General features: G+C 49.0%; 1 protein-coding gene across 1 annotated transcript in view; it reads left to right on the top strand.

Annotated features, from left to right (window-relative positions):
• Positions 1-27,903, top strand: part of LOC144175753 (uncharacterized) — a 244,877-nt gene that overhangs the window by 17,013 nt on the left and 199,961 nt on the right. Inside the window, exons 2-4 of the mRNA XM_077704773.1 lie at positions 9,512-9,696; positions 17,307-17,557; positions 23,113-23,178. Coding sequence (XP_077560899.1) covers positions 9,512-9,696; positions 17,307-17,557; positions 23,113-23,178 — 502 coding nt within the window. The remainder of the gene's footprint in view (positions 1-9,511; positions 9,697-17,306; positions 17,558-23,112; positions 23,179-27,903) is intronic.

Consider the following 27,903-nt stretch of genomic DNA (forward strand, 5'->3'; position numbering starts at 1 on the left):
CCCTAGTCTGGGCAGAAGGACGTCATCAAAGAGCACTTGCCCGCCTCCTGTTTGATGGAGGTACCAAGCGTACCTTTGTGACTGAACAACTTTCTCGCGAACTGCAGCTGGATGTTCTTGGGGAAGAGGACGTCACGATATACGCCTTCGGAGGAGCCGGAAACATCATCAAGGAAAAACACAAGCGAGCGTGACTTTGGCTCAGGAGCCAATAGAACCGAAAGGAGCATTCCATCGAAGCTCTAGAAATACCAGAGATCAGCACTGATTATCTCATTCTTCGTGAGCATGTCGTTCATGAAGCCAAGGCGAAGATAAGGGAACTGGCGGATGTCACCGTGCCCCCAGCCCACTCGTCGAGAACTGGCATCTCCATTCTCGTTGGAGCTGACTACTACTGGACTCTCGTGTCTGGAGATGCAGAAACTGCAGGGAGCTCTGGTTGCGGTCAACACTGAGTTTGGGTGGACACTTAAGGGACCAATTCCCCGCAGCAGCTCAACTGCCAGCTGTTCGACCACTGCTGTTCTCCGGACCCACGTGTGTTGAGAAACGCAGAACCTGTCCGTCGAACTCAGGTGCTTTTGGGAGCTTGAGAGTATGGGCATTACCGAACCAGTCGCCCAACAAAACGAAGAGGCCCATGTTGTCAAGGAATTTACATCCTCCATCAAGCTCGTTGACGGACGCTACGAGGTTGCACTGCCTTGGAAGCAAGTGAATTTCCAACTAGCTGACAACGAAGCTGTAGCGAAGAAGTGTTTGTTCAACCTCACTAAGAAGCACGTGAATGATGAACGGATGATGACTGACTACGATGAGTCGATACGTCAGTACCTGCGGCAAGGATTTGCGGAGCGAGACCCTGCAGAGGCTGTCGTCAAGCCCGAACAACGAACTACAGGCCACATCAAGCAGTCTTCAAACCTGACAGTTGTGGGAATTGTGGCTGCCCGCGATCCCGACTCGGTACGCGGCAGCGCTTGGAGGGCCGCGTGGCTTGTGTGGGATTGCGCGACAAGACGGCAAGAATAGAGGGGTTCGCTTGCGCATCCCGAGATGGCGCCACCGGTGCGCGCGCGGGAGGGAGGAGCTCGGAGGCGATGTTGTAGAAGTAGAGGAGGAAGAAGGGGGCGTGCACACTATCATCATTAGTAAATAAAAGGAGGTGGAAGTGCGTTCCCAGTTCTGCCCTACCCTGGCGTCCTGCTTTCTTGCAGTTCACAACAACTTTGGTGCCGAAATCACCCGTCTTCAACCACCCGGCATTGTCCGGACGAGCCATCCGCACGAGAACTCCAGTCAGCGGAGCGGTTTCTGATAAAACAAGAGCAAGAGAAACACTACAAGCAAGAACTCACCGATTTAAAAACATCGAGGATTTGCAAAACTTCGCCTATCATGACGCTTCAACCATTCATTGACGACTACGGCCTGATGCGCGCCCGAAGCCGACTGTCTAATTTTCAAATCACCGAAGAAACTAAAAACCCGGTGATATTACCTACCAAGAGCCATTTGACGGACCTAATAATTGCCGCTACTCACCGTAGACTCCTGCACAGCGGGGTCAGAGACGCCCTGATAGACCTTCGCGAACGATTCTGGGTACCAAAGGCTCGTCAGCGCATCAAATCCATCATTTAGAGATGCCCAACTTGTCGAAAATACAAGGCGAATCCAGGTTCTGCTTCTACACCACCGGTTCCAGCTGACAGACTTCGACAGTCAAGTCCGTTCGACGTCGTCGGCATTGACTTTGCTGGACCACTGTTGGTTAAAGACGGAGTGACAAAGACGTATATTCTTTTGGTAACTTGTGCCGTGACGAGAGCCATACACTTGGAACAAGTTTCCAGTCTAAAGACAGATTAATTCATCTTGGCATTCAAGCGATATATAGCGCGAAGAGGAGTGCCCAGTACCATCTACTCCGACAATGGCAATACCTTTAGACGCGCCAACCGAGAGCTACGATCACTCTTCCGAGTTTCCGCTTCTCCTGAAATTCAAGACTTCTGCACTAAACAGGCGATAACTTGGAAGTTCAATGCAGAAGCTGCACCGTGGTGGTGAGGTTTTTGGGAGAGACTTGTTGGCAGCGTGAAGCGAGCACTGCGAACTATTCTCGGCAGAGCTTCAGTGAATGCAGAACAATTGAACACCATCCTGTGTGAAATTGAAGCGGTAGTTAACTCTCGCCCGCTTACTTTTGTGAGCAATTCCATCCGTGAGCCTGAAGTTTTGACCCCAGCTCACTTTCTCATCGGTAAGCGACTGACTGCTCTACCCACCGTTCAACTCGATCTCCTGGAACAACGTGCTACCGACATAACCAAAAAATAGTATTTTCGACAGTCTCTGATGAACGCATTTTGGCTGCGATGGGAGAAGGAGTATGTGCTTCAGCTTTCATCGTTTCATCATGTCCATACAAAAAATTCAGTACCTCTCAAGATTGAAGACGTCGTCCTTATAGAAGGAAGAGGCCCAAGAGGATTGTGGAAAACGGGAGTAATAGAGCAGACATTTCCTGGGCGTGACAACGCAGTTCGTGCATGCAAAGTTCGACTTTCGGCGGGACAGTTCTTGACGCGTCCCGTACAAAAAATTTCCCCGCATTTCCCCGAGGGGAAGAATGTGAAAGTGCGATTGCAGGAGATGAATTTGCGCGGTTCGGTAATGTTCGCGAAAGAGAGATCACACACACACACACAAGTACAAAGAAAGAAGGATGCATTTATTCACAGACACCTATTTGTGTTGCCGTTGTACTTGATTGCTAGAGCGGATCTCAGCTTTGAAATTTCGTGTCAGTACTCCTTTAAGCGGGTGCATTAGCCATTCTCACGCCCGATTCCTGGCCAAACCCCCACGTGGGTATGTGCCATGCACAGACACCTATTTGTGTTGTCGTTGTACTTGATTGCTGGAGCGGATCTCAGCTTTGAAATTTCGCGTCAGTACTCCTTTAAGCGGGTGCGTTAGCCCTTCTCACGCCCGATTCCTGGCCAATCCCCCAAGTGGGTATGTGCCATGTCAGCGGCCAGGCAGCGCGCGCCCATCTCCCCCCGTTGCCAAGGAAGACGAGGAGCGCGCGCACCCGCAGCTGTTGCTATGTGGACGGACGGCGGTCAACGGAATTCAGGGTCGCTTATAAAGTACATTCGCACTTAAAAGTTGTATCCCCTGGAAATCGTCAAGAGCCCGGGGGAAGATGTTGTGGAAGTAGATGAGGAAAAAGGGGGCGTGCACACTATCATCATTAGTAAATAAAAGGAGGTGGAAGTGCGTTCCCAGTGCTGCCCTACCCTGGCGTCCTGCTTTCTTGCGGTTCACAACAGGCGCTTCGGCGGAGAGGCGGCTGCGGAGAGGGAGGACTTCGGCTGCGGCACTCGGCGGTGGCTGGCAGCCGCTCCGAGCGAGGACGAGACGGCGTGCGTGTCGTGGCGGAGCAACCCCGCGCCTTCCCCTTCGAGCCTGGACCGACATCATCGTCCACCGGTAGCGGTGGAGTCGAACGACTCCAGCCGCTCGAGCAACGCGGGACCCATCGATGACCGAGAAGACGGGGCCAACTAAGGGAGGTTTTGTGAATAAACCACCCTTGGAGGTTGGCGTCGGTTTCCTTTGTCTCTTGCCTGCCCCTCACGCCGGCGCCGTCTACACGGCAGCCGCGTGCGGAGGATCGCCGGAGTGTGACCACCACCACAAATTGGCGCCCCAACGTGGGGCCTCGACTGCAAACGCAGTTGAGGCGCATACAGGCAAGATGACAGGCCACGCCAACGAGCGGAGCGACGGGAGGAGGCTGGAGGCACGTAGGTCTACTGTCAACATGGCGGCGGGTTGGCTCCCTCGCCGCGCCGTACCCTCGCACACGCCGGAGGCAGCGACGAATTGACCCCCCAAGCACCGAATGGTGCGGCGCAGTCGGTCATTCATTCATTCATTCATTCATTCATTCATTCATTCATTCATTCATTCATTCATTTATTAATACTGTTAGCCCAGAAGTGGGCCGTTACAGGGTGGAAGGACAAAAAGTTTCACTCGAAAGCAGGTTATCAAGTTGAAACAATATTTCTAGGGGCTGTAGCGAGCAACAGCTCAAATTATTCATAAAAATGGAACACTCACGGAAAGGAATACACGCGGTCAGAGCTGGACAATGACTCAATGCTTTCAGACAACGCTTTGCGACGCCTGGAAGGCGGCACCAATAAAACAAGCATGGGCGTTATCATGCGAGTAACAAAAAGCACTCAGACATAAAACATAAAAAAAAGAAAGAATGACATTCAGCCACAGTATTATTCACAGAAAAAACCGTTTCAGATTACCTTCAAATGACGCAAGCGAAGAGCATCTGATTGTGGCCTCAGGCAGCATATTCCATTCTTCGATAACACGTGGGAAAAAGCTGAACTTAAAGCAGTCGTTATGCGGGGCTAGGGGTGGGATGTACATGCTATGACGATGCCTGGAGTGTTCTTGTGTATTAACCTGAAAGAAATCTGAATGGTGTAGTTTGAAATGATTGTGAATTAGCTGGAAGAGAAATTTTAGTCTCTCAATTTTTGACCTGATTTCCAGACTTTCAAGGTTCGCTGTTCTACAAAGCTTAGTGGGGGAATAATGCCGACGATACTTATTAAAGATAAACCTCGCTGCAAGTCGCTGTATCTTTTCTATTTTATTGCAGTTGGACTGTGTGTAGGGGTCCCATACAAGTTTAGAGTTCAAACTACGTGCGCATGGACTGCGTAAAATTCTCACGTTTGCGTAAGTGAGCCACGTACTCAGGTGAAACTTAAACTTTTTACAGTCCATGGCTCGATCGTATGCATGACGTAACACAGGGTCAATGCGATCATGTCGCCAGTCCCGGAGGCGTGAGCCGCTGGAGTGCTCGTTGCATAGGAGTCTACGACGATAAAAACGAAGCTAATGTGGAACTGTCTAATTCACGGCGAGACGAAATGCACGACTCGCGTTGAGACAACATAAGACAGCGTGGGCGCTTTTCGCATCAGCCCAGTGTGTTTCTCGGGCCCATGCTTCGTAGCAGACGACCTTCGTTTATGAGTTCGCTTACGCGGCCGGGCAACCGAGGCCCGGCGGCCCGGCAACGTGAGATGGCCTACAGGGAATGTCGGGTCATTGTAACGTATTTGTGACAGGGCCGAAATGCGCCACCTGATGGTCAACGTTTGTTTGTTTGATTTAAAAAAAACCCTAAATGCCCTCTGGGGAGCGTATTACACAGGGTAAAGGGGGTTACACTGGTGTCACAAAAACTATGAAAAGAACAAAATAAACACAAGAACTAAAAAAGGCAGAAATAATTTACATCGCCAGAGAGGAAACAAATAGGAAAAATTCAGTAGAAACAATAGGAACAGCTATTGGTACAGTAAACTAAAATGAACTACGCAGAGTAGTACCACACAGAATATTACCACACGTCATTTGACAGCGCAAGAACTGAGTTGCAGGCAGTGAAATGGTACACGTTATACATTGGTATTTTTGCTCAAAGCATTAGAAAATTTCATGGTATTCGGTTCAGTAACAATGTTTTATGGTAGATTATTGCAGTCTATTGTGGTACTAGGAACAAATGATTCGTCGAAAGCAAGGGTACGAATTGTGATGCGTTTGATTTTGCATTAATGATATCGACTCGATGCGGAAAAATTGCTGCGGGTTCACAGATAATTTCGTTGAGTAGGGAAACACGGAAGAACAGCTTATGAAATAATGTTAAGCGACATATGTTGCGACGATGTGATAAGGCTTCTAGTTCAGCACGATTTTTTAATGCTGTTACGCTTGTATAAGGGGACTAATCAGTAAAGATGAAGCGGACAGCGCGGTTTTGCAAGGATTCTAAGTCATTTATGAGATATGCCTGATGAGGGTCCCAAATGGCTGATGCGTACTGTAGTTTCGGGCGTATTAGTGTAATATATGGTAACTTACGTAAACGCGCGGGAGCATGTCTGAGGTTACGTTTGAGGAGACCAAGAGATCGGTTAGTAGACGCAAGGATATGGTTGATGTGAGAATTCCATGTAAAGTTATTGGTTATATGCACGCCAATGTATTTACAGGTGAAAGTTCGCTCCACGAGGCTGTCGTTTTATATATAAGGTGCTGAATTTTGGGAGGCTTGATTAGTAAAGGACACTACGTTTCATTTAGCAAGGTTTAGAGGCATTAGCCAGGTTGAGCAGCATGTGTTTATAGCGTTTAGGTTGGATTGAAGAATGTCGTGGTCATGGTTAGATTGAATTTTACGGTATAATACGCAGTCATCCGCAAAAAGTCTGCTGTTAGATTGAACACAGTCTGGTAGATCATTAATACAAACTAGAAAAAGCAAGGGCCCGAGTACGCTTCCTTGAGGGACACCAGATGTTATGGGACTTGACATGAGTTGAGATTGTTAACTGATGTAAACTGCGTCCTGTTAGAAAGAAAGTCTCTTATCCACGTGACAACAATAGGGTCGATGTTCAGTAGCGTAAACTTGTGAATAAGTCGATTTGGAGGGACACAATCAAATGCTTTGAGAAGTCTAGGAAAATCGCGTCGACTCTGATTCCACCGTCTATAGATTAATGTAATTCGTCAATGAAGCCAGGGTGTCACATGAAAAGCCTTTACCGAAACCATGGTGATGCCAAAAATGAAGGTTAAGTTTTTCGAGGTATTTAATGATCTGAGAATGTATAATATGCTCGATGAGTTTGCATAATGTACTGGTTAAATAAATGGGGTGATAGTTCAGGGGTGAGGTACGATCACCAGATTTGAAAAACGGAACAAGCTTCACCACCTTCCAGTCATGGGATATAACGCCGGATGATAAAGATTGCTGGAATAGGGCGGACATTACTGGTAAGACGCTTTGTGCTATATTTTTAGAATAGTTTTATATAAACCAGTGTTTTCAGAGGAAGAAAAAATATTCAGATTAATTTGAAGAGAATATATTCCAGCCTCGGTTATTGTTATTTCTGGCATCAGTGCATCAGTGTGACTGCATATGGTTACCTGTGGGTGGAAAGATTGAACTGTAAATACCAAGGAAAATATTTTGTTCAGTAGTTCCCAACAGTCACTGCCAGTTATTATTACGCCGTTATGATCAGTAAAGACGATGTCAGGATTATGCTTGGGATTGATTACACGCCAGAAGCGCCGAGGGTTATTTGTTAGCATCCATAATAAGTCACGTTGGAAAAACTGTAAGCGCGTGGTTTCGAGCAATTTTTGATGTTCTCTCTCACATGGCTTATACGGGTGCGAGGAAACAGATAATTTATTTTTGTAAGCTTGCCTCAATAATCTTTTCTTCTTGTTTAGGCGGCCGTTTTATAAAGATGACCGGGATGTATTGATCTATCAGATTAGTGAGGGCGTTTTTGAGTAGTAACCAGGTTTCTTCCACGGTCCGCGACACGTTATTTGTTGCAAAGCAATGGCAAAAGGTGATAGTTCCTGGTTAATACGATCGAAGTTAGCTTTCTTGTAACATCAAATGAGCTTGCCGAATGTTTGCCTTTTTATGCAAGGCGGAACTATGCGAACGGTTTACACGTCGTGAGTGGATAAAACGGAGAATAAGGGTGCATATATCTGCGTTGTTAGTCAGGACAAAGTCAAGAATATTGGAACAGTGTTGTGCTTGTGACTGATTGGGTGAACTTGAGATCAAGACAAGATTGTAGAAACGCATTAGATTCACACGGTGGGCTACAAGTTAATGGAGTAGACCACCGCTATGTCAGGGAAATTGAAGTCCCCAAAAAATATTATATTTGAATGAGGAAACCGACAAGCAAGTTCGGCAAGAATACGATGGAATTCTGCAGTTAAAATGATGTGTACAATCTAGCGGGCGATAAAAAACGCTAAATATTAGATTACTCGATTTGAATCGTAAAGAAATTACTACACATTCCGGAAAAGTTCTCATGATCACTGGCACAATTAAGTACTGTGTGCCTACAGCAAGAAGGACACCACCCCCTCCGACGGTATTGCCTATCACAACGAAAAACATTGAAATCTGATTAACAAATGAACATGCTATTGCTAAATTCTTGAATTTAGCACTAGTTTATTGAATTTATGTTTGACATAACGTTTGCCCCTCGCCGGCGACAGCAACAAGCGCCGTATGCGGTGTATTCAACGCTTTTCCCTCGAGGGCCCTCCCGTGAGCGTCAAGGTACATGCTGTACCTATAGATGTCAATAAGATTGCCTTCAAACCTAGCCTGTGCGCTTTCGGGAAAGCGCACTAGTCTGAATCTCATTCGCGGATTTATTCAAGTCCATAAATAAGAATAGACTGCGGAGAAGACTGCCAATTAGCACTTTTCTTCGAGCAAGCGGGCCCAGAAATTTCTTCAAAACCTACGGAATCACTTCCTTCGTACCTTAACCTTTCAAAGTTTCTTGGTGCTGAATAAAATCGTAAAGGCTGGCATGGAAAAAACTTCAACATTAAATTGCGTGAAAGCCTGCAAATTTGGGTATTCTTGCACTGGTTACTTCGCTGTCTGTCGATACAATAATCCCAAATATAGGGCACGTGGTATTCTGAGCGTACTTGCAGTTTAGACGATTGACACCTCGCGTGTTGATCCCACCTGGCGGTAGAAAATGGACGCGTGATTTGACCATCCAAATTTCCACCTGGGCATCCTTGTCCGTGAAGGGCGTTTGTCTTTTGGGCTAATACGAGGTAGGGAGTGAGCCAGAGAATTAGCCATGCGTGAAACCAGGGCTATGGCCAGAATTTCTTTTGGGGCTGGGTATGGGGTTACCGGAAGGGAGCACGTTTACCGAAAGGAACACTAAGCCTCGCTTACGCGCTGCCTGGAACATATTTCGGAGAAGGTTTGAACCCACAAACCTCCCTTGACCCTCTAGATACGTCCCTGCGTGAAGGTGTCTTTGGGTGCGTTTCAATTCCCATGCTCCAATATTCTCATCTTTTTTATCAAAAACAGTTCAAAATTTTTTAGTTGATGTTTAGTTTACTACGTTTATATTAGTGTTCTAATAAACTCTCTCTAAAGATAAAGATGAATAGTTCGTTATCTATAAAGATAACATTTACCTTAAGCTATTAGTTATCTATAAAGATATCTATTACGTTATGTACAAATATATGTATTGAGTTATCTACAAAGATATCTATCAAGATAAGATAATAGTTATCTAAACATTTATTACTCTTCAAGACACTTTTATTTACTTTTTAGATCGCGCAATGTTTATAACAGTAATGAAAACTGTGAATCTGCCAATCTTTAGGAAACTGCGACTTGCCATTGTTAACAAGTCTTCTAGGAGGTTTTCTTCTGCTATAATTTGCAGTGCATGACGGCCACTGCGGCGTCCCAATTCTCGTTGCCTCAGAGATATAATTAGGCTGCTTCGTGTATACATGCTGACCGAGAATCAGAACGCAGCGTTTGTCGCCTACACAGGGTCCGCCCACCTGCTGCGCTACCTCCTGGCAGTGGGGTGGCTCACCTACCTTGCCAAGAGGAAAGGTCCCCGGTTCGACTACCTGCAGCCCGAGAGCTACGACGATGTTGTGAGCAGCGGAGCTGTTTGCACGCAGGACGAATGGGACCGGGAGTGCCCACGCGGGAGCGAAGGCCTGCTCAAGGCAAGCCGCTGAGCTTCTCAAAGGGCCACTGCGTGTATGTGTCGGTTTACAGTCGAGCCCGGTTATAACGAACTTGAGCGTCACGAGACCTGCGTTCGTTGTATGCCGAAGTTCGTTTTTTACCCCAGTAAAAAAAAAAATCAGACGTCAAAACACAATTTTTTTTTCGCAAAGAAGTCTGTGATGGCTGACTCTTTCTGCAGTGCAGACTTGATAAGAGCGGTCTCCAGTTTATCTAAAGCAGCCGCGTGCTCTTCACCGAAGCCTTTGGCATAAATAAGTTGGTTAAGGTTCTCTATGTAGCCCATTGCAACAGGCGTGCTTATTGGTGCATGCTGAGAAGTTTCGTCGCCATCCGCTTCCGATTGCTCCGCATCGCTCTTGCGCCCCACTTCCTTAACGATGCCCTCGTGCGCGCACAGTTCCGCAGTGTCAGCATATTCATCGACACAAACGAAACCGTCCCAGCCAAGGTCACGGCACGAAACCTGTCTTGCCTCTGCACGTCACGGTCAAACTCGCTCAGCTCCTCGGCGAATAAATCGCGCGGCATCCACCCCTTCGCGTTGTGCCTGTAGCGCACGGGCACGTAGCTCCTGAAACAACGCGGCTCCTTCGATTTTCCGATGACGAAGGGCACGCGCTCGTCGCTGCCATCCATGTTAGTGCACAGAAGTGCTGTGAGGCGCACTTTGCTATGCTTCCCGCAGGTGCATATGTCGCCTTTCATGGCGTGCGTTTTATCCAGCAACATCTGGTAAAATAACATCCGCGTTATAGACGTCACGCTCTCGCATAGCTTGAAATAACTTCCCCGTTCGCCCGGTTTGCCTGCGAGGAGGTTCGGGAGAGCGACTTGCGCAGGCAGAGCTGGGCAGAGGCCGTCATTTCAACCCATATCGCGGCGCCGGCCTTTCGCTGTAAACGATCGGCAGGGCTCAAAGACGTTCGGTGTACGTGGGATTTTATGCCGTTGAAATAACGTATATTTTGATGGTCATGCGGGTTTTGTTCGTTATAAGTAAAGTTCGTTTTAAGTGGGGCCGGTATATGTGGGCTCGACTGTATTATAAAAATCCGGCATATGCATGCGTATAGGCCTTTGATTTGAGAGGGACACAAACCGTAAAAGCAAGTTGGGTTGTATCGGCATATCAGGGTGTCAACAGAAATATACCGCTCGCAGCAGCAGCGTCAGTTGCGGGTTAGCGCAGAAAATAGCGAAAGCCCTAAAAACAGGTATTGACACCTCATACACTTCCGCACGGTGCAGATAGTGACGTCAGCAATTTCGAATGCATGCTGACACGGGATTGGTGGCGCTTGCCCAAATGTTTTTTCAGATACAAACATTGGGTCAAGAACATGTAAATTTAACTTGAACATGTACGTGGAACGTTTGTTTGTCATACGGTTTTTAAAGCACTCAAACCTTAGCTAGCAAACATAAAATGTGATGCCTCGGTCAAAGCTGGAGACTTCGCTTTAAATTCAACTTCATTGAATTGGCCGCGTTGCGTACCGGGGCAGCCAAAGGATATACGCAGGACGGTGAGCGTGAGAGTCTACCGTGTTGTTACTATTAAAAGCCGCTGGAGAGTCTTGAAACGAGGCAGCCGCCAATTTCTTTGTTCAACTGCGCTTGTACTTTAAGGCTCTGCAGCCTAAGGGCGGCACGTCCTGGCATATGATTTGTTTTTATTAGGCAATACTGCAGGCCAAAAATAGGCATAAGAGAGAGTGGAAAAGATATTACAGGCGTGTCAGCCAAATGCAATTATACAATATCTAACCTTCAAAACAAAATCGAAAGCACGAGAAAAAAAGGGACTAGACCTGAAGAATCTCGTCAATTGATGCACTTAGATTGTCGTCAGTAAATGCTATGGCAGGAAAGCTGTTCCAGTCGAATATTGCTACAGCGAACAATGAATATTGATATGTTTTTGTGCAGGCGAACAAGGCGAGGCATTTAAATTGAAATTTAAAATGTAGACATTTTCAAAGGTTGCGTTACCTGTTAAATCGGCATGACAGGAGGTTCACGTATGTCGATGAATGAAGGCGCAGTTCGCGGCTCTAAGGATCGGCGAGAAATTTAAGCCTATTTCTTTTTGTTCGTGATTCCACCGTTGGAACTGTGTTATCTTGGGTGAGTCCTGGGGTGAGGGTAGGCGTGGAGGGATAGAGTATTGAGTAGCGGTTAAAATAAGCCGATCAGCTGGCCTTCGAATTTGCTCTAGTTCGTCAAAATCATTTTTGTATGCGGGTCCCGCATAGCTTAAGTGTATTTCCGGAGCAATCTGGTTAGAGTTATAAGACAACTATTTGATGTTTAACGGCGAGTGTTTGGGTTCGCTTTAAAAGTCTTACCCTATAGCGGAAGCGCAAATGAGACGACCAGGTTGGAGGTATTTGAAGTTCACCTAATCTCGCATACACGCATCGTGTACAGGTCTTCCTCACAAACGGACAGAGAAATTGTCGACGCCTTCACGATAGGCAGAAAAGGGTGGAGGGTGCGTTAGTTCATCGTCCTTGGCTCTGTCCGGGAAAGAAATCTTTCTTTTAGGGGCGAAGCTCCTTAAGGCGTGGGTCTGTCCATCCTCGACGTATGTATCTAGCCACCTCTAGTTTAGTTCTTGGATTGTTTACTAGATGGCGTGGATACCTCTAGTTTAGTTCTTGGATTGTTTACTAGATGGCGGTACTTGTATATCATGAAAAGATGCGCTTGGATTGTTTACTAGATGGCATGGCTACCTCTAGTTTAGTTCTTGGATTGTTTACTAGATGGCGGGGAGCGTTGTAATAAAATCCGTTCGCTGTTGGCGCACGCTCGGAGTCGCCCGATGGATAAGGCTGCAGATGTGCGAGCCCGCGAGGCAGAAGCGCTCCGTGAAGCTGCGCGACGCCGCCGCCAAGATCCTGCCGTACGAGAGCGGGAGGCCGAAGCGTGTCGTCTGGCTGCGCGACGACGCCGCCAAGATCCCAGCGTTCGAGAACGAGAGGCCCAAGCGTCACGGCAACGGCGCGAGGAGCCTGCCGTACGCGAAGCGGCACGGCTGCGGCGCGAAGAGGATCTCCAAAACGTCAGAGAACGGGAAGCGGCGAGAAAGCGCGCGTATCGGCAGGCAGACCCCGATGCAGTGAGAGCTCGTGAGGCGTCTGCAAAACGCATCAGGCGAGCTCAGCCCCAAGGTGCCGACGCGCGGTTTTAGCGAGACTTTCTAGACGTTACGTTCGGACACAGATGTAGTGGGCGAACTTTCACTGTAGAGTCACGGTTTTACCGATGATTTCCCCTCAGGAGCTTCGCCCACTCATCATCATTCACCCCGTGGATATGCTGTGAATTTTTTTTTGCATATGGGGAGCTGGTTGCGCATGCATGGACGACGGGTCATTGCCGTACACACGTGTCGTATCACTTCATGCCCGGTGGTATGGGCTGACACTGTCGTGAGCTGTTGTGATATTGTCACGGGGCATGGCGGTGGGCATTGCCACTCAGCGACATTACAAAGCACTAGCGACGATGACGACGCCGAAGAAAGTGCCGGCGGACCCTGCGCTGGCTGCCCGATCGCCGCCATGTAAATACTGTAAATAGATTGTTCCCCGTCTTCATGGTTCGTCTCATGTGCTCTGCCGCCACGTTACAATATGAGCAAGTGTGATGTCTGGGGCACTGTTTGCTTTGTTCTTCACTGTGTTTTTATTATTACCCTTCCAACGTATCGTGTATATGTAGGCGTTTTTACGTGTTTCTGTGGCATAAACTTTGTTGAAGTTCCTGCATGTGTTTCGTCTCTTCTTAAGCTTTGGTCCCTCTACTTAGTATTCGCTAGCATGATGAATTCTCTAGTTAGCAACCAAGTCACCAACTTTGCACTTTAGTTGACCCGGGAAGCCTTGCATACCAGTTCCATCTGATTAGCTGTTGCCTCTACGATGTGTGCTAATTTGCGACTCATGCTCAAGACTCATGCTCAAGACACATACTCAAACTGCCATGGCGCATACGGTTTTTGCTGCCAGTTACAACCAGTAGTTCAAGGCAAATTTGTTGTTGCGAACACGTATCTCCTAGCGCGTTCGTCCGACTGAAGCAAGCGTCAGTCGACTATTTCATTACGGAAGGAAATTTCACCTTTAAGAAGTGTTCGGATGCCGTGCTGTGTGGGTGGACCAAGCTGCTGTGCAAATAGCCTGCTCGTGACAGAATATGCTGGACTCGTCCATTGTAAAAAATAGGCGTCAACGCACCCTGGTTCGTTGTTGCACTCTCCCCCCCCTCTCCTATGAACCAACACATGCGTACTCCATAAAAATGAATGTGCCTATGTGCCGATGAAATTGTCTTATTTAATGGACATTTGAGATCAACGAGATTTACAACGCGGGAAATTTACTTTGAAAGATGTGGCCGCTGTATTTTTCGTGCTGCTCTATCCTCTAGCCCTCACTTTGCACTAAAAATGAAAACCCCGCTTCTTTACCGCTTTTCCTGTATTTTTTTTCGTGTGTGCACGACAGATGTGTTTGCTGGTATATTTAGTGTATTACCCACAGGCAAAACAAAATCCGATCACCACACAGCAAGACAGGTGACAAGTGCTGTGATCGAGCGCTCTTTCCTTCCTTTACATATATAGCTTTCAGCGGTCGCTTCCTAGGAGACGGGAGTTGACATTTCTGATCAACAACTGTTTATCATACTATTAATAAGTTCGGGAAATGCAGAAAGCGACAAAAAAACGTGACAAGTTGGAGAATAAAAAGAAGAATGGCGAGTCGTGCAGCTGTGCTGTTACTCGCGATGATAACGCCCAGAATAGCTCCTCGGTGTCACCAAATGTGAATTAATTTCAATTACGTGCAAATTCCACTATTCTGACAGGTGGACACTTTTGGTTTAGATAGGAAAAAGCAAGGTAAAAAAATTGAGGTACAAAATATAAAATTTTTCGACCTTACTTCTTTTTTTTTGTCCAGGGCATATTCAGCGCAACCTCAGGAGCATCCCACTCTTGTCACGGGCGGGTACAGAATATGACCAAAATAAAAGAGTGCTCGTTCATTACACTCGATTCAGGAGCTGCTGTCCTGCTTTCATGGCGTGTCACCGACAGAGCAACCTACCGGATTTTTCGGCGAGCACTTCAGTCACGTATCAGATTGCTGGATAGTCGTGAGCAAATAAGTGCTGAGCTCATGAGCGATTGCAAAGCCTACCAAAGCGAAGAGGGGATGGTAGAACCGGAAGTGAGCAGTTCCCCTTCTAACAACAGCACGACCGGTGATAGGGTTCGAACTCATCGCTACGACTTGACGGCTCGGTAGTTTCTGCCATCCATGGGTCTAACGTGGTTCTACCACGCAGCTACCTGCAGCGCTGCAGAGTCATCGCTTCAAGTTTGATCGCACAACCCTCAAGAGCAGAAAGAGAACCACAGCTCACAGGCGTGCCGGTGTCAGGGCGTGGTTTTGTGCCTGGACGTTCGAGGTCGGCCTTGACACTGCTTGTGCCTTCGGGGAGCGGGTGCCCACGGTTTGGAGATCCTGCTCGCAAAATGACATGGGAAGAGGCTGTTCGTGCCATATGCCGCCCTATCGCCTTCAGACGTATGGCCAATAGCCGGCAAAGGCCGGCAGACGTAGCTGGAGGCCTGATGAGCTGCTCGCGGCACTGTGGCTCCGGCGGAAAGGCGTCCGTGCGCGCAGATCGGGCAGTTTGTATTTCGGCGTATGGCTGTGTCAGCTCCCATTGTCTGGTGTCGCCCCTGGCTCATCGGAGCGTAACCTAGCTTTTGACGGCAGCATCGACATTTTAAAAGCTGGGCGCTGACCGAGAGAACGAGCCGTGCGGAAGAACGCAGCTGCGAGGGCACCCAGAACGTGCTCCCACGGCCACCCGCACAGTGACGGCAGCCACTGCTTGGAACACAATCGCATCCCTGCAATGCTCCGCTGGCGGCTCGGTCGGCACAGGCTGTAGCCGAGGACCTCGACCAGAAACAAAAGGCCCCCCCGCTGGAAATACAGTTGAGTACCAGGAATGTTACCACGCACAGACCCACGCAACGGGTTTTACGTTTACGGAGGGGGATCGGTTCTATGGCTCGGCTCGTCGATGCCTTAACCTAACCACAGCTACTCGATGAAAGAGAAATACCCCAACGCTCTTGGTCCAGCGACCAGAGCTCGAGGCTGCAAGACGGGCATTGTTCCCCGTAAGACGGCGCTACTACTAAGCGGCCTCGGCTTCTACGGAGGCCGGGAAGGCCCGCAACGCTGGGTTTAGAGGAACCATGCAGGAAATCAAACGTTGCGACTGAAGTACCGGCGGACTTACGATCATGGCGGAGGTCGTTTAGATTTGCTGTGTGTGAAAGCGGGCAGATGACAATGGAGCCGGTCGGTGTTGGAATCTGTAGAGCGAGTAAAGTGTAAATAGATAGGTTTCGTTCGCAACTCCGATGGGCCTCAGTCCTTAACTTGGTTTTGACATCAAGACGATTTGACGAGTTTGTAGCCGATCAAGGTTGGTGATGAAGCTTAGGTTAAACGGTTAAGCTGAACGGCGATATTGACGGTGCAACATGAAATGCAGGAGAGCTTTCAAACAACCAGGCTAATATTAGCGTGGACATTTTAAGGTTTCCAAGATGGGACCGTAATAATTTCAGTAAACTACTACCCATAATATTCTTCTGTACAGATGGTGCAGACGTTCATAGCATATATGCACATTGTGGGCGGTGACATTGTTTTCATTGTTGAAGGAACAGTGGGCCGCAGCCTACTCGCGGTAATTTCTAATCACTTGGAGCATTCGGCACGTGTGCGATGGTCACCTAGTCCGCCATGCATTAGGCATCACCGGACATCTTGAATCCTCGACAAGGAGAAAAAATTCGGCTGAACCTTTTGAGGTTATCATACTTAGTAGGTAATATGATGTGTAGAACGAATTGTTTAATGTATCTCAAGCTGTATGGGCTGTGCACTCTAAATGCATGACGTGCGTTACATTTTTCTAAACCTAAGGGAAAGGTAAACATTACATTATCAAAAAAGGTTTTGATGCACTTAAAAGAGATCTGAGACCAAGTTTAAATGCGGCACTTAGGGCGAGTCACCGGGTTGTTAGAACGGGTTAAGATCAGCTTCCCGAAATAGACCCTCCTCTCAGTGGTGACGGTGAGCTTTACAAGAGCAGACTGATTTGGGTGTAAGGACGTTCTCATCTCTCTGGTGAAGTCTTCCACAGGTACCTTCTGCTCGGTGCTCGACATGCAGCCTCCCCTTCCGCTCATGATGAATTGCGATTACCGTCGCATCGCAGCAGCACTTAGGTGATTAAGCTCGGAAAAAGCAATGGTCTTCTTGGGCGTCATGAAATGTTCGCTAGAATTGGCCTGAATCAATGCTGCGGCAGCCATTGGCCTGCAAAGGTACTCCATCCACGTTATGTAGATAGAACTGCAGCAGATTGTTACATGCCTCCCGTTGCTTGCGGCCTCACTTCTAGCTTCGCACTTTCTTACGAGCTCCCTGCTAGGGGGTTCGTGGGGCGTTGCATGACCGAGTGTCCTTGTGTCCAGGCGGAGGACAGGCTGCTCTTCCAAGGCGTGAACTCGGGCGGCGACCGGCTGGTGCTGAGCGTGTCCCGCCTGAAGAACCACGTTGCCGAGCTCTGGCTCGCGTTGTGGACTCGGGACGGAAGCTGCTACACGCTGCCAGCCACGTTCACACTAGACCGGAGCCAAGGCAGTGGTTTGATGGCGGCCGGTCTGCGACTGCAGTGCCTGGCGCCTAACCGCCGCTGGCGCATCGCGTTCAACGGCCTTCTGAAGTAAGAGAAACTTTTGCTGACTTTCCTGAAAGTCCATGGGCGGGCAACTAGGTAGTTTGCTTCCTATAGGGTGACTAAGAGGAATCAACTAACAGTTACTGCAAGGGTTGAGGTTTTTAATTTTTTGGGATGCGAGACCTTCGCTGCAACACTAGGACAGCTCTTTGTATGACAATACGTACACAGCAGGACACAAGCACTGATCCAGATTTCTGTGCGCTGAAAAAATTTGCTGCCCAAACCATCCGTATGGGGGCGGATTATCTAGGGAAGGTGTCCGATTTCACTGGGTTGCTCCCATTCGCGGGACGAAATCCCATTTACCGGGGTGCAGTACGAAGCAGTGCATAAAACGGCTGCGTCGTGCCTTATTATGCTGTTCCGGCAACTCTCACCGGGAGGGGCCTGCGTCACGTTCCGCACCACTTGTTCGTTCCCCCATTCCTGCGTTTCCGTTGCTGCTTCGTCGTGACCTCTCCTCGGCCTAATGTGCAGTGTCGGGTGCCATTATCTGGCAGTGTGTAGACACAATAAAGAGAGAAAACGTGGAGTGCGAGTAGAGAAGCGGCGGGTTGAGCGCATCGTATGTCTTACGCAGCGCTGCCCTAACGCTCCCAACTTGCCAACAGTCACAGGAGGGCGTGGCAACTTTCCGCTGTCAGCACCGATTTGCAGGGAAAACGTGTTGTCGACCGGGATAGGCGGGCGACTCCCGCCGCTCTGATATTTGATGTTTTAATTGTCCGTATGACGTAGTTCCCTGGCTAAGTAAAACAGAGTAAAAAAAGAGTTCGCTGAAAGAGTGGTTTGTTTTGTGGAAGCGTACGCGTTAAGCACACAGCCTAGAAATTGTGTTTAAATACAGAGTAGTGCTTGTCGTCGTCGGGTAGTCGCGAAGTCTGCAACGGGCGCCGATGGACCAGCCGAGCTGCGCAAACTTACACTGTTATGAAACATGTTGTTGGAGGGTGTCGGCCAACCCACGCTAACCCATGCGCTACAATATCCCTGTTCACAAATTTTCAGATACAAAATTATGTGGCCCTATTGTTGCAAAGAAGATTCTGTGGTACCATGCCCCATTTATTTCAGGGTTTATAAAAACACAAAAACACTATTGCCTCATACCTTAGGTACCGTTGCACAGAGGGTGAGGCCCAAGCATATACTAAGGTTCCGAGCAACGCAACACAAATACAATAAACTGTAAATTTTAGCCCGAAGAGGTGAGCATGTGTAAGAAGTGCGCACATTGCATGGATAACCAAAAATGCGTGAACCATGTCGACTAATTGGCATTGTTACGGCGAAGCTGTTTAGCAAATCGTTAGAGTTTGTGTCCCCAGTTTAAGATCACCAAGAAAATGTCCAGCGCACGTGAGCGCGTGCCTCACGGCGACCGCCCGGCTGTTAAAAAACTGTAAAAATGACGAGCGCTCGTGTCGGCGTGCCTCGCGGCGACCGCCCACCGTACCGGCGCACGTTTTTAAAATCAAATATACTTACATAGGGAGATTGGCCAAGATTGTGGCGACCGGCTTGGCGTGTTTGCAAACGCTTCGCTGCCCAGAGCACCCACGTGACATGTGTAGTGTCACTGTGCGCGCTATTCTTTTGAACCCCTGTTAAAGAAAGCCCACCGTTCTGGCGCGATGGCCTCGAGGAGTACTGAGTAATGGCGCCGACGGCTTGGGTTCGAGGCCCAGCAAGTCTATCGTTTTGATTGCTTACCTTTTTTTCCGAAATTGAATTTTTCTAAGCACAAATATACATGTTGTTTCTGCAAATAATAGTGACTTGGTATGTTTTGGGTCGCTTCTGGTTTGGGGCGCAGCCAATGACGATATTTAATTACCGTTTTCCATCACGCCAACAGACATGTCACGTGGGTGCTCTGTGCAGCGAAGCGTTTGGAAATACGCAACCGCTCGGCAGTTAGGAAAAAAACTCCCCCCACCTCCCCGAAGGGGATCGTGCGGAAATGCGAATGCATTGGGTGCACCGATGAGTGCGCTGCGGCAAGCAGTAACGGAGAGAGGCGTGCGCTCCACTGCATTTATATACATTTTCCGAGCGCAGCGAGCGGAGAGAGGGTACGCGGAGAGGAGAGAGAGACCCGCGCAACACGCCCGCCCCGCGCGCGAGCTCTCTGTCCCGCCGAGCTCCGCGATGCGAGCGCCCTCACACGCCCGAGCGCGCTCCTCCTCTCCACTCACTCTCCGCTACTCCGCCCGAGCTCCGCGATGCGAGCGCCCTCACACGCCCGAGCGCGCTCCTCCTCTCCCCTTGCCCTCCGCTACTCCCGCCCGAGCTACCACCTGCTCCGGTTGCTAGGCGCGCCACAGCTGTTGCTAGGGGCGAGGAGGAGCGCGGAGAGATAACACCTGCGGGCGCACGCCGACGGAGCACGACAACATTCGCATTTACGACGACGACGACGACGAAGGCAGAACTACGAGGCGCGCGCTCACGTGCGCTCGCGCTGGAGGAATGCAGGCGCACGCCGGCCAACGGAGCAAGACAACCCCCGGCTAATAAATGCATTCGCATTTAAAAAACTCCGAGCACTCGTGTGTGCGTTCCTTGCGGAGACCGCCCTGCGTCCACGGCGTAGGTTTGTCCAGCCAAGCACGCTCACTTGCGGAGATTGGCCAAGATTTGCCAAAAACCACTCCATCGCTCGCCGTAATCGAGGCAACACGTGCTCGAAAGGAGAACGATACGTCATAGCGTACGCCCCTCCAATATGATGTCCAATCATTACCACTTCCGAAAAAAAATGAAGGAAGTTCACACCTATAGCAGCAATGATGCGGCAGCCAAGAAAAAGCCAATCGACTGCAATCGTGGACTTAAACCTTCGTGATGGTCGTGAAGGTTGCGTACAGCTTCGCTACCTTCAAGTCGTACGCCTTCAAGTCTTCAAGTGTGAGCTCCCTTCATTTTTGAGGTTATAACTTAAGAAGTCAGGGCACCGAACATCTGTCTAACGCAATTACAGAAAAAGTGAGTGTCCGATAAATGATTCGCAGGAGCAATAGACACTCGAGTCAGAGGGTTTGCCGGCGGAATTGTACAAGTGGTTGCTGGACCAGCTTCATCCGGTCATTTTTGAGGTGTCGAAGCAAAGGCATCCCGGTCTAGGGATGTCTTCCACGGGGCGAGGCCCATACATCAGCCTCTGCTCGATAAATAAAAATATTTATTCTCTCTCTCTCTCTCTCTCTGTTTCCTCTTCCTCCTCTACCTTTCTTCTCTTCCTCCGGCTTTATGCTGGACGATCCGTGGATGAGTGTTGTGATCCCAATAACTTTGGCCGTAAGGACAAATCGCTAGCAAGACGCCACACAGTGCCTACGAATGGCACGGCGTTAAGTTGTGAAAACTACTCCACAGAATGCTTGCAAAAGGAGACCACTACGCGGCTGGAGGCCACGAAGCCTTTTCCCTGAAAAAGCTATAAAGTTAAAGGGGTCCTGAAATACCTTCCGTCGATGCATGGATGTACATGTACCCAAATAAAGCAATGTATTTGCAATCTCCTCCCGCAAGAATTTTGTTAAAGCGATGAGTATTAGCTGAGAAATCGTAAATCAAAAACCACGCATTATCGTCGCTCCGCGTTTCCTCCTCCTTTCGACTTACTCTCCGCTGTTGACGGCGCGCGAGCTTTGCCTCCCATGATGCTGCGCTCCGCAGCGGTGACGTACTTCCGCTATTGCGCTGCTACGTCGTCTGCTACGGGCAAGCTTTGTTGACACCATGAATCCCGCACTTCGCTCAAGGCTAGAAAACCGAACGAAAAATCTGGCCGCATGTGTGCGGCGGCCTGGCCTTGCCCTTTCGCGGTGTTCGTTGGTGCAGTTGCTATCGGTGGCACGTGACTTTTTATCGGCGGCGAACTCGCAGCCGTACGGGGAAGATCGTGCGCTCGTTCCCTTTGATGCACCGACACTGTTTATCCAAAAAGTGCCGTATCAGATGTGGCCCCGCTGGTGCCGGGTCTTATTTTGCGGCGGTCGTAATTCCTGCCGGCGGCATGTGAAAAAGACATTTTAAATCGATACAGAACCCGTGCACAAAACCCTTCAATCATGTGACCACAGTTCACCTTGGGGTACGCGTGGTGGAGAGCGGCAACGTTGGCAAAGCATGCTCCACCGCGGCTCTGAGCTTTCTAGCGCTGGAGCGAGCGCCACTTCTTTGAGAATCTCAAACATCGGTTGCCTTGACAACAAGGCACAAACCACAGTAGAACTCAGTTACAGTTGCGTGTTCCCGGTTCAGCTTGGGGCCCCACCTCGCGACATGTGGGCACTGCAGGCGTACCACCCACTCCCATTGGGAAGTGCGAGATGCGTTTGACATTACAGGAGGCGATGGTGTGTGTGTGTTGTGGACGTCTTTGTTCCGCGATGCAATGCGACGTTGTGCTTCTGCGGGTGGATAGTGCTTCCCATGGTCTGGGTTATCTTTCTCGAGCGACGTACGACTCAACTTCGCATGGGGTATGTGCAGTGTGCGTGGCTAAAAGCCATCTCGGCTTGTGCGCCGGAGTTAAGTGACTTGCTGTTCGTCCCCGCAAACCGCGCGCGAGGTGAGTGCCGAAGTTACGACGGGCAGGAGGAGGCAACCCATCGTCTTTCAATCGCGGTTCAGACTTGCAACGCATGTTGTGACGTTGTGTTCGTTCGAAACCCATCTCTGGATTGTTTTGAAGTAGAATAAAATGTATGCGTCAAACCCGGGCATTCGGCTCAGGGCGTTCTCTGCGATTGCACGAAAGAAGTGCCACGGGGCTTCAACGCTTTCTTTACGGAACGTACTCAGGTAAGGGAATATCCATGTCGTGTTATGGCCGTGCTGCATTTAATACAAACGGTTAAACGTTTGTTTACACTTGTTTCGTTTGTCGTAAAATGTCCAAGCACTCCGGCACTCCGCCGGCAGATCAGCCGGCGAGCCGACGCTGAGCAGACGACTCATCTCATTGCCGGAAGTGCGTGAAAAAGCCGCCCAATAGCAGGATGTCTAGCTCATGACGAACATCTGGGAATCGATGATGTAGACATGTGAAGATGGCGGCGTCCAAAAACACGAAGGAAAGGGTGAGAAAAAAGCGACAAACTTTGCAACAAAAGTGTGGGCTTTCCGCTGCGCGTAAAAGATTAATACTTGGCACAGATGACGTTGACGACCCAATCTAACGATTGCGCTAGTTCATTTAGTGTGCTCAGAACGCCTTTCAGGGCCCCTTTAAGGTTTTGTGTATTCTAGCCAATTGCTTTGATGGTACTGTTAATGCATAATCGCATGAAAAAGTCACTTCTGTGGCCAGAGGGCGGGGGGGGGGGGGGGTGGCAGTTCTAAAACATTTCTTCAGAAATTTATGTGAGCAGGGCGTTTAAAGTGTGTGACATGTCGCTTTTATAATCTCATCGGTTTGGGAACGTGCAGCTCAAAAGTGGACTTCACATCGTGGTGTACAATGGCTGTTTTGACTGTGTTTTTACAACTTCCTATTCATTCCTTTTTTTCTCTCTCTCTCATCACAGGAAGGACTACGGCACCATAAGTATCGGAACCAAGGAAACGGATGTGCATGTGAAATTTGGCTTCATGTGAGTGTCAGCGGGGAACTTGTCCGCGTGATTGATATTGTGTCGCAGTCTGTCACAGTTTTCTATCTGAGGGCTGGACTGAGGTTATGGTTCGGTATCATCATGTTGTCAATTATGAGGTGATCGATGCCCAGTGTCTCTTCCGTGACCCCCATCCATAGGGCGAGAGGGAAACGCACCCTCGAACTCAGCGTTCGCGGCGGGCGACCGCCATTCCCCCTCTCTGGTGCGAGCGCGCCGGACACGGCGCGCGCAGCCCGGCTGCTCCGTTGTCTTGACTGTGCTTTGTAGGCATCGAGCGGGCGGGTTTGTCACTAATTTACGCATTATTTCAATGAAATTGTGCGAATAAATGAGCCAGACTGGCAGCTTGTGAGCTGTGCACTTAAAAGCACGCAAGTTTTTTGGCAATGTTGTTCCGCTAAGCTCTTTTTCTGTAGCCTGCCTGCCGCTCATTTTGCAGTAGCGGCAGGCAATTAGGAAACACTTAATGGTCTCTGTGCCAAGGACAGCAGATTTTTTTGTTACAGTTTGGCATCGCAGAATGGTAGAGTGGAGGGGGAGTAGTTGATATCTCGTCACCCGCCTGGTGGGGGTTTCCTGTATGGTCGTCGGCAGGATTTTGTTTTGAGGGATGGCAAAGCCATTGTACTGCGGGGAAAGGGCGAGGGCAATTGTGCTGGTTTTTCTTGGGGGCGGGGGGGGGGGGGGCAAGTGTTCCTTTTGCACCCCCGGCCGACGCCCATGGTTTCCTCTAGTCCTGGATACCCTGGCCTGCGCTGGCCACGCCGGCCTTCTCAACCAGGCTAAGCTGGGAGTGGAGGTCGGAGCTGGTCATCCGTGCTGCAGCCACTGCTCGTAGGGAAGATAACAAAAACTTAATCGACTGTTCCCTGCACAAATGCCTCGGGGTCTCGCGTACGGAGTCCTCTTTCCGCGGTAGCGGACGCGAATTTCGCAGTAATGCTTCAGTCTGACTCTAGTTCTCGGAACTCGAATGTCTGTTCGGCCTAGAGGAATAAGTGGTGCCCAAATAGCTAGACAACTGTAATATCTCTTCAGATTAAAGCCACTACTTAGTAGCTGTGCTCGAAATCTTGCAGCGGCTGGCACCTGGCCGCAGGTGAATAGAAAATAACGGTGGCTTATCTGCCCTTATGTGTACACTCTTTCCCAACTAGAACGGCCACTGAAATTTTCATGTGCTACTGTTGCTGCGGCCACAATGCGGCATACCCAGCTCCAATTATTACGTGGGCTGGCCTTTGTGATTTTCACCTCCCTAGGTGATCCTTTTCTCCAGTGAATCTAAGAGAAGGAGGGGGGAGGGGGCCAACGTCAAAGGATTCCACCTTCTTTTTCCCCCCTCCCCTTCTCGGGCAAAATGACGTAGTTCACTCGCTCACCCCAGCCAGGAGTTCGGCATATTGCCAAATCGTGATATCTCTTTGTCGGCAACATCTAACTAAGTGACGAAAAAGCGAACGCTTCTCTGGCTGCCGAAAGGCGTACGCTTAAGCCCTTATAAAACGCCCTCCAGGAGACATTTTGTGTATTTTGTTTATGTTCTGCCTTAGTTGCACGGCTGCATTGTGCTGCAGAGCAGCTTGTAATTTTAGAAAGAGGTTTGTTTATACTGTGTTGGCTGCTGTGGTGGCCTAAATTTGGGCATTGACATATCGATAAAATTTAATACGAACTATTTAATATGCCAAATACTTACTTCACCCCAAACTACCTGTATTACACCCTGCAGGGACATGCAACCAGCGGTCTGTTACACTGACACGCACTTTTGCCTGTAGCCCTCGGGTGCCGAGCGCCATGGTTAGATCATTTTAACGAACATCCGTCTTTGCAGTAAAACGTTCAAAATAGCTGCGTTCAAAATAGCACACACACACACACACACTCACGCACACAAATAAAAACTTGTGACCAGGTTTTGCAAGACAGCTGGATGTTCGACTCGGCATCGTTAATCCTCCTCACCCCTGTTCGGACAAAAAGAGGCCCCACTTTTGACCTTAAGGCGCGCACATGATATACATTAAAACAAATTACTCCAAAAGAATCCTCGTGGAATCAAGACACATAAGAGATACAAGCGACTCCGTGATAGCTGAAAGTATCTATAGGTGCCTTTCCCCGTATTTACGCCCATGGCCTCCGACGTGCCGCGGCAATAAACAAGTGAAACATTTTCCCTATGTAATTGCTGCTCTTCGTCAAACCCAGTAAAATCTTTGTGAAAGTGTCGAACAGGCTCTGAAACATTTGGGGTGTTTCATTTTTCTATCGTCTGGTAGAATATTGTTGGATGCCGTCATTAGGGTTGCTCTGTGTGTTCAGTTTTGTGTTTTGTACAAGCTCCTACAAGCGCTTGCTTGTGTCGTTCTGTGAATGCCGTTGTGCTAAATCGTTGATTGTTGGCTGGCCGCCTAAATTATAACGTAAGAGGCATCGTAGCGCTTGATTGACTAGGAATGTGTTTACTGGAAGTTCCGAAGAGGTTGTGTTTGTTGATAGTGACCTGTCCCGCAAGAAGCACTAGTGCGCATCAGGCGTACTCGCGCACCACCACGCGTGCTCACCCTATTTGACACCAGCCGATTCATTACTGCTTTACTCTTTCAGCCCGTATGTGAATTGTTACAAATGCATGGGTGATTCTCCGAGAAATATTTGCGTAATGTACTTAAATACATTCCGCATAATGGAGTTTGTCACACCAAATAAGCACATTTCACCAATCCTGTTATGAAAACCTCAAACACGTATTACTTTTTCCATTGAAAGCAACAGCCTGCAGGATCTTTGTCAATAAAGTATTTTCCAATCAGGGAAAGTGATATGCGTCTTATCGAGGGTACTAAGATTCCTTATCAACAGGCACGCAGGAACTAAGATACGTTTTTGCCGTTCCCTTTAAGAAACGTAATATATGAGATTACAAAAACCTTTAAAACTTGTGACAATTTGCCTGAAGCAAGAGCCAGTGTAGTACGGAACGGCGTTCCTGGAACTAGCTCCTTTCGTGAGGAACGAAGGAAAGCCACCGTTCCATTAAAAGCGAGTGGAACTGTAACGGTAACTCGGTACGTTTACGAAGAAACGGCAGAAGGAACGAACGTTCCATCGCTAGGATTTCGCTGTTTTTGATGACAAGGCTTTACGGCGCTGAAGCTACACTCTTAATCTGGTTCCATACAAGTTCCAGTTAAAAAGGGTGATCGACATATTAAATGCAGAGCATTTCAGTAACTCACGATGTCACCCGCGTTGACGTCCGTAGTCCGCACCGTCGTTGTTTCTACTATATATAAAAAAATACTATCCGGTGCCCGGTTTAGATCCCTCGACCCTGCGGGTGGAACGAAATGTACATGGTGCTCTACCCACTGCGCTACAAAGCCGACACAGAATGGGACGCTACGAACGCGCCTTATATCGTTGACTCATTCAAATTACTGCTGACGAGCGCTCTCTCGTCAGCAGTTCCCACAAGTGCAACAACATTAACGTAACGCAAACTACTTAACGTCGTGCGCCCCCGGAAATGCTCTGCATTCGATCGTGCCCCTCTCGAGGGGGACGTTTCACGGCGTCTTCTCTCGGTCGCGGGACCCGTGGCGCCATCTGGCGGAGGCGCGGCACAACTCGTAGCACTTTGAAAAGATGCGGCGCCAGCCAGATGTGTGTGTGCGTGCCGCACTTGTACAAATGGCGAGTGCCTTGGCTGTCCACAGAGCAAAGCATTCGTGCAGGTAAGCCGTTGCAGTCAGTCAGTCAGTCAGTCAGTCAGTCAGTCAGTCAGTCAGTCAGTCAGTAAGTTAGTTAGTTAGTTAGTTAGTTAACAACTCCGCAAGCATTTGCGTTTCTTGCTTTGTAAACAAAGCGAAACACGCAAGAATGACGAAATTTCCTTGACTCATTCAAACTACGTCAAGAAGCTGCTGATACAACGGATTCACTACCACCAACTCCCCAAACACTAAACGCTAACGCAATACACCCACCCCCTATGCGACGCATTTACTCGAGTCCCCCTCGCGGGGAGATGGACCCAATTTGTCGTTCGCGCGCGCTCCGGTCGCTAACATCTGTGGCGTGATCGTGACGTCAACATCACGCGTTCGTGTGGTGGCGCGATTTCGGCGCTATAACACTCTCTCGCGAGGGGCATTGGATTGGATTCGATTGGATTGGCTTGGCTTGGCTTGGCTTGGATTGGATTGGTTTGGATTTGGATTGGATTGGAATAAAGTTAAGTGAAATTTCTAGTTTAAACTAATACTCTAGGTGACAAAGACTTCTCAAAAACAGCCAAGAAGAGTGACGCAATTGGCGATGATCGCGCTTTAAAAAGCCAGCGAGTCCGGCGGACCGCAGGCTCGCCTGCTACGGTGCGCCGCCCTTTTGCGTACCTGCACACTATGCGTGCACTTTCATTAAACAGTGCTCGTTTGCGTCGCCGTTACGAATACATGGTGCAGCGTTACTTGTCGTTTTTGCGGTATTTTTGTTTGCGAGCACTTTTTGCGAACGCCAGTGGACCAATCTTAAGCTTAAACAGGTCTGCTTTTATAAATTGCCCGTTGTCGAGCATGGCTCAACAAAGTGTGCCGAGGGGCCCAGAGACGCTGCTCGGCGCAGTCGGGGCTGCAGGCGCGAACGCTCAGTGACCTTGGACGAACGCTCAGTGACCTTGCATCGTTTTTTATG

The sequence above is a fragment of the Haemaphysalis longicornis genome, unplaced genomic scaffold (assembly GCF_048455015.1).
Source record: "Haemaphysalis longicornis isolate Haplotype H1 unplaced genomic scaffold, Haemaphysalis longicornis Haplotype H1 scaffold_3, whole genome shotgun sequence".
NCBI classification, from domain to species: domain Eukaryota; kingdom Metazoa; phylum Arthropoda; class Arachnida; order Ixodida; family Ixodidae; genus Haemaphysalis; species Haemaphysalis longicornis.